Here is a 6,774-nt window from a genome sequence, read left to right as displayed (position 1 = left end):
AGATAAGAATAGTAGCGTACCACATCTCCTTCTCTGATAGGTCTCTGAGGGCTTTGACCAAAGTGGCCTACAGCAGATGCCTCAAAATCGTGCGATGGACGATAGTTACTCTCTACACAGAAAGAAAGAGAGAAAGAAGAGTGAGAGAGAAGAAAGAAGAGAGAGGAGAAAGAGGAGCAAGAAGAAGTAAAAGATAGGATAAGAATAGAAAAAGAACAACGACACTTCCACCTACTGAAGAGTAGAACGAAAGACAGAAAGAGGGAAGAAAAGTGAACGGCGTGTAGTCTCACGCCTCAGGCAAATGGCTAGGTAGATTACAGATAGACAGACAGATAGATACAGTCAGGACAGCCAGGTAGACAGATATGTAGATAGATTACATATAGATCAAAGACAGATAGGTAGATAGATAAAGAGATAGAAACAGAGGCAGATAGACTAACGTTGAGAATCTTGGTCAGTAGAAAGACTCCAGATAGAGAGATAGACTAAAGAGAGAGAGAGAGATAGAGAGACTTGTTCCATCCCTACCCCAGGTGCCTAGACTTGAGTGTCTCACTTTCTATCTTGGATCGACCTATCTATCTCTGTGTCGCCATCTATGTCTTCTTAAGGAAGGACGAGAAGAAGAAGAAGAAAGAGAAGATACATTATTACTGTTGTGGCTGCTGAAGATGAAGAAGAGAGGCAATGAATTTTGTTCTGTACCTTGAAAAGGCGTCCAGTGAGGGTTATACATATGATACTTTCTCACGTTGTCGGCACCGAAGTAGTCTCGTTTATCTTGGAGTCTCTCCTCTTTGGTAGGCATTCTTCTTATATCTTGCTTTTCTTCTTCGCTAATGAAGTCAGCAGGGAAAGGTAAAGGATCATCTGGCTGATCCCCCAGACGTCTTAAAGGCGGAAGCTTCATATGATGGGAATACACATCTTCTGGAAGCACTGTAGGCTCAACCTCTCCAATGATAAAACGATCTTCGAAATTCCCTCCCTCTGAAAGATCATCTTCTCTTCTTCCTCCTCCTCTGTCTTGATTTGATCTCTTTCTTCTTCTTCTACTACTATCTCTCTGAGAAGATAGAGAGAGAGATTTCTCGTCTTCATCCCCCCAGGTTTCCTTCATGAACAAAGAAGAAGAAGAAGAGAGCCTCGAAGCATCTCCTGCGTCCGTCTTGAGAACTCTTCTGCTAGTTGTGTGTTCACTCCTCTTTCTAGATAAAGACGAAGACAAATCAGAGAGAAGAAGGTCCTGGTCTTCTTCTTGACTATCGGCACTTGGATGGCCCTCCCCCCTTGCTGGAAAGGTATCTTCGCTCTCTGGAGAATACATCTTTCTATCGATTGAAGACTCCTCGTCACGATCATCTGCGAAAAAGAGATCTTCTTCCTCTTCTTCATCTCTCTGTCTGTTCGTCTCAGAGGACGTCATATGAGGTTGGCCCATAGCGTCAAGATCTTCCTCTAAAGAAGTACCAAAGAAGGCGCTCTCTTCCACGGCTCCTCTCTCATCATCCGCTGGTAGACTGCTTGAAAGAAAAGGAAGCTTCTTGGCTCTTAGACTTGAAGAAACAGACCGAGGAGAAGAAGAAGAAAAAGGAGAGAGAGGAAGTGAGAAAGGAGAAGAGAAAGAAGAAGGAGAAGGAGAGAGAAAAGAAGAGAAAAGAGAAGAAGAAAGGGGAAAGAAAGATCTTAACACGGGAGAGATAGAAGGATAGGATGAAACAGACGAAGACGAAGAAGAAGAAGCGGAGAGTTTCGTGTGCGACGAGAAAGAAGAACGGCGATGTGGAAGAGGCGAGAATGTAGAGAAAGGAGATATGAAGCAAGGGCTCATTGTGAGGTGGGTTAGAGAGTATGTCTTGTTAACATGTCTATTCGGACTTTCTTCTCCCACAATTCCTGAGAATATGAATCTATTCTCTCTTCCTCTTCTTCTTCGTCTATCCGTCTGCAAGGATAAAGGAGAACAAGAAGAGGAGAAGAATTGCTTCTTCTCTCGCTTCTGTCTTCTCACTGTCTTGGTTCTATCGTTCATAGAGAGATATGAAGGAGTTGAAAGGGTGGAGATGCTTGCTGCCTCGTCATGTCTCTGTCTTCTTGAGAAGTGCCTTCGCCTAGGAAATTCTCTAGGTAAAAGAGAATGAAAGGGAGAATGTGACAATGTAAGGTTCTTCTTTCCTCTGTCTTTGTGTGGGATTCTTTTCTTTCTACTGCGTGGAGAAAGAAGAAAAAAGAGAGAGGAAAAGAGGAGCCCTCTAATATAACCCGAAAGATCTTCATACGAAGAACTGGATAAGCGAGCCGAATGACAAGGAGCAGATCTTTGTCTCCTTCTCCTACGTAGAGTTGATCGGTGGGTGTATGTACACTCGGCTTTCTCATAACCCTTGTTATGATGGAATGATGGTGGTGGTGATGCGGTGTACATACACCCCAGGGACTCATCATTCTTAGTTTGAGTTGAAGTGTACATACACTGGAAACAAAGAGGAAGAAGAGAGGAATGATGATACATAGCATGAGAGTGGTTTCTCTTCTTCTTTTTCTCCTTCCCTCGATATGTTCTTAAGGCAATCTTCTCATCGAACTTTCTTCGGACAGTAGACTCAGGAAGAGGCTGCTGGCGAAGTGTCTCCATAAAGATAGAAGAGAGAGGAGAAGAAGGCAAAGAAAAAAGACGTCGATCACGACGTAGGGTTTGAAGAGATCTTTTCTTTGGAAAGAGACTTTCTTTCCTTTGTGTCTCTGAGTGTGAAAGGAAAGAAAGAAAGCTCGTTAACAAACCTCGAGAAGAGAGAAGCGGAGACTCATGTGCGAAAGGATTAAAGACGCCGGGTTGCTGTAGACCTCCAGGTATGGGAGAACAAGAGACAGGAGAGACTGGTGGGAAAGAAAAGAAATGAACTGAGAAGGAAGTAGGAAGCAAGAAGAAGAGAAAGAAGAAGTAGAAGGAGAAACCAAGAGGAATAGGATGCGGTAAGGGGTCCGAGAACAAGCAAGAGCGCTTCTTTTTCATAAGAAGTTTGGAGGGAGTTGTAGAAGAGAGAAACGTGAGAAAGATCATTAGGAACGGGTTGACTATTGATGAATAAGAGAGGTGGAAAAGAGAACAACGCCATGCGATAGAAGTGATGCATGCAAGAAAAAACCGTAAGACAAAGGTTAAGAGAGATGAAATACTCGCCGACGTTTGGGGTGTATATACACCCCCACCAGGTTCCTGACTTATGACAAGAGTCATATTGGAACGGATGAATCGACGTGCCTAAGGAAAACCATCGAGAGAGTTATCTTCCTCTTCTTCTTCTTTAGCATTTTGGTAACTGTATGAAAGGGACCGAACCAGTCTTTCTCTCATCTCTCCAAGAAAGCGTTCATAGACAGTTGATCCTGAAGAGAAACCGAGACGAGTTCAAACCCAGGCAAAAGTGAAGCTTCTACGTCATCGGAAAGACTTTTCTTTTCACGCAAACTCAACCATCTATATATCTGTAGAAAAATGCTTTATACACACTGTAACTTCGATCCTTCTAATCTATCTATACAGATATAAATGGAGATATATAGATAGATACCCAGCTATACATATATATGTAGATGTGTATAGAAATAAGATAGATCGATAGGTCGTGGAGCATGCCAACGTGTGGAGAGCGATGGGTAGTTCATGTGGAGGAAATTTGAAGAACTGAAGGAGGGGGCGAAGTTGAGGTGTCTGTACACTTGAGAGAAGTGATGGAGAAATACGAAGACGGAATTGAGAGCTTTGAGATTCACTCTGGAAGATGGAAGGGAGAACAAGATCAGCAGAAACAAGAGAGAGACCGTTCGTTGGTGTCTCCTTATGACTTCTTATCAAAGAAGAAGAGAGAGAGAGAGAGACTTGATCTTTCTATGTGTAGACACGTGTAGAGACCAATAGAGGTGAGGTTTCTGAGGAGTAGCGCTTAAGATAAGTCAAGGAAGATGTGAAGGGATCGAATGTACAGACCACCCCGCGGCTTCCGAATCGAGACAAACTTAAGAGGGAGAGCAGAAGAGAGAAGAAGATGAGAATCTTGAGAGAAAACAAGGACTCTGTCGGGTGACCGGGATGGAATCGCATCGAGAGAAGAAAAGAAGCGAGAGATTAAAGAAAACAAGAAGAGGAGGAAAGAAAAGAAAGCCCAGAGAGAAAGAAGATCGACGTTGATGTTTTCTCCAGGTTCCGCGATGAAAATTCCCATCGAGAAAATGCCCTTGCCAAGTGGAAGGAAAGAAAGAGGAGAGGAGACAGGACGACAAGTGACGAAGACTTGATTGACTGAGATGCGTTCTTGCGAAAAGAGAGATTTCTTTGGTGAAAAGAGTTGAAGGAGATAGATTGGACTCGGGAGGAGGCCAGATCAGCATAAGAGTGTAGAATGGTTCGCTCACTTCGTGGTCTCTACTTTTGTCGATGAGAAGAAAAGAAAGAAAGAAGAGAAAGAAAGACAGAAGCGGCAGACACCATCGACGCAGAGTCTACCTACCCTTGAGAGACATGAAAAGACCTCGAGGGAGAGAAACATCACGAGGCGAGAGAGTGAACTGGTCAAAGATAGAATCTCCTGGTATCTCCTACCTGCAAGAGACGACCGAATGCATGAAGAGACAATGGAGAGAGAGAGAAAGAAAACTCTCGTGTAAATTGATCAGAAGAGCTGTTGTGTGTGACTGCCACAACTATTGGGAAGGGAGAAGAAGCTTGATGAGCACCGAAAGAGACGAGAAAGTTGCCTTTTTCGTGTGTGTCAGGCACACCCGTTGGTAAGTTTCTCCTCTTGACGTGTCTGGTACCAGAAGTGGTGAGAAAGGTCTTTTCTGATAAGAAGTTGAAGATGTTTTGACAGATGTCCTGCTGTCTTTCAAAGGGGTGTGGTGTGTTTGTGTCTTCTATGGCCGCATCTAACTAACTAACTCACTCTTTACACACCGTCGTGTCTTGTCCATCCCTTCCTTGTCCTTCTTGCGGTGTATGTACACCTGTCTCTCTCGGAAATAGCCGAAGGTATGTGTGTCTGTCGCTTCTCCCCTCCATCTCCAAAAGCGTTTTTTCTGACGAAGCGAAACTTCATGAGAAGTTCTAAAGGCCCAAGAGAGCTTTAGTATAGCATGCCAACCTGACTCACCCGTATTATATCGCAGTCCTTGATCCAACATCGATCGCTTCTTCCCGTGCATGCCCCTGTGGCCCTCCTTCCTTCTTTCTCCCATAGAGAACTGACGAAGAAATCTCACGCCAACACCATCCCAGGGAAGTGTCCCCTCAGCATTACCGCTAGCACGACCACCCCTTCCCACCGATACTATCCCACCCGCTTTCTATTACCACTACTGGCGAAGTGAACCCTAAACTGCTGGGAGACCGTACAATACAAGAGCAATCGTTGCCGTCGTTGCAGCAGTAGGTGTTTTGACTATGAAATCTACACTACCTGCGATGACAATCGATTCCCAGCACCACCACCATCACGATGACCGCCACCACCATTCTTCTTCATGAAAAGACGAAGAAGGAAAGAAACCTTTCTCAGAGTATACCTGTTCGCTTGTTGGATGACGAGGTTGTCGCGACGTCATTCCTCGAGTGAAGATGAAGAACCTTCGCTTATTTGCGTTTCTCCCCATTTGGAAACCTTTCTCTCTTCTTTTTCTGCTTCTAGTACCTCGGGATGGTGAGGAATCTCCATGTTTCTTCTTCTTCCTTCTTTGGTCTTGTCGTATCTTTTTCTTCTTTCTACTGAATGCCTCGCTCGATCAGCAAGCAGCTGGAATGGCTGGCCGTTGAGGTAGGTAAGCAATGGTTTCTCCCTTTATCATGTCTTCTTTGATATCTCAAAGGAAAGTTCAGTGAAAGAAGACTCTTTCCATTATTCTTCCAGCGCTTTCTGTCCTTAGGAGACATCGACAACTACTCACTAGAAAAGGCAGCAGAAGTCCTCGCCAATCCGTCTCCTTGCCTTCTTAACTTTCTTGACTCCAGCAACCTCCTGATCGTTAGCTATGTTTTCTACCCAACAGATGGCTGGTTTGTGAAGGAGCTTCTCTTCGGATCGGAAGGACAGACTTCTTTCTTCTTCTTGAATCCAAAAAGTACGGGTGGCCAGAGCGAGGGGTATCGAGAGTGGTAGGAGAATGCATGGAGATTCGTATTCTTATTCAAACTTTTATTCTTCAAGAACGAAAAGGAGAAAAGGATGTTCTTCTTCATACGATGGAAGCCTTTCTTCTTTTCTTTCTCTTTCCTTGCTATGGCATTTCCTTTACGATTCCTTGCGTCATTCCTGGAGCCTCAAGGGGGGAGATGACGAAAGAAGACGACGAGTATCCACCTTGTCAACCCGATCTTGAAAGACGGAATGTTTCTCATAGTTCTTTCGTGTTAAATCGACTTTCTTCTTTCTTCCTCTTCGTCTTTCTATTACAGAAGACTGTCCCTTCCTCGTCTTCTATCAATCTCTTTCTTCTTTTCTCATCTCTCTGTTCCCCCTCCAATACGTCTCAACACGACGTCAGAAGATGTCTTTCTGCTGTCTCTTCTTACCATCATGATCATCTGATGTCTATACACCTGAAAGACAGGGAAATCGATGGGGAGAGACTTCAAAGGTCTTCTGTCTTCTGTTTCCTTCAAGAAGGATAAAGAGGACATTCTCCTATCTTCGGGATCCTTTCCCTTTGTCATTGATCGACCATTCTTCTCTTTTTTTTCTTCTCACATTACGAATTGAGCTGTCTATACACCTGATT

At 44.1% G+C, this 6,774-nt stretch overlaps 1 protein-coding gene across 1 annotated transcript in view; it reads right to left on the bottom strand.

Moving 5' to 3' along the window:
* CSUI_006936 (transmembrane) overlaps window positions 1–4,596 on the bottom strand; it is a 13,135-nt gene extending 8,539 nt beyond the window's left edge. The window contains exons 1-2 of the mRNA XM_068067086.1: window positions 712–4,596; window positions 21–112 (exon numbers count right to left, since the gene is read on the bottom strand). Of these exons, the coding sequence (XP_067920937.1) occupies window positions 21–112; window positions 712–3,244 (2,625 nt within the window). The 5' untranslated portion in view covers window positions 3,245–4,596. The remainder of the gene's footprint in view (window positions 1–20; window positions 113–711) is intronic.
* Window positions 4,597–6,774: the final 2,178 nt, after the last annotated feature.

Source organism: Cystoisospora suis (genome assembly GCF_002600585.1).
Source record: "Cystoisospora suis strain Wien I chromosome Unknown contig_3581, whole genome shotgun sequence".
NCBI classification, from domain to species: Eukaryota; Apicomplexa; class Conoidasida; order Eucoccidiorida; family Sarcocystidae; genus Cystoisospora; species Cystoisospora suis.
Note: the sequence above shows the minus strand (reverse complement) of the source record. Positions and strands in the feature narration are given on the sequence as shown.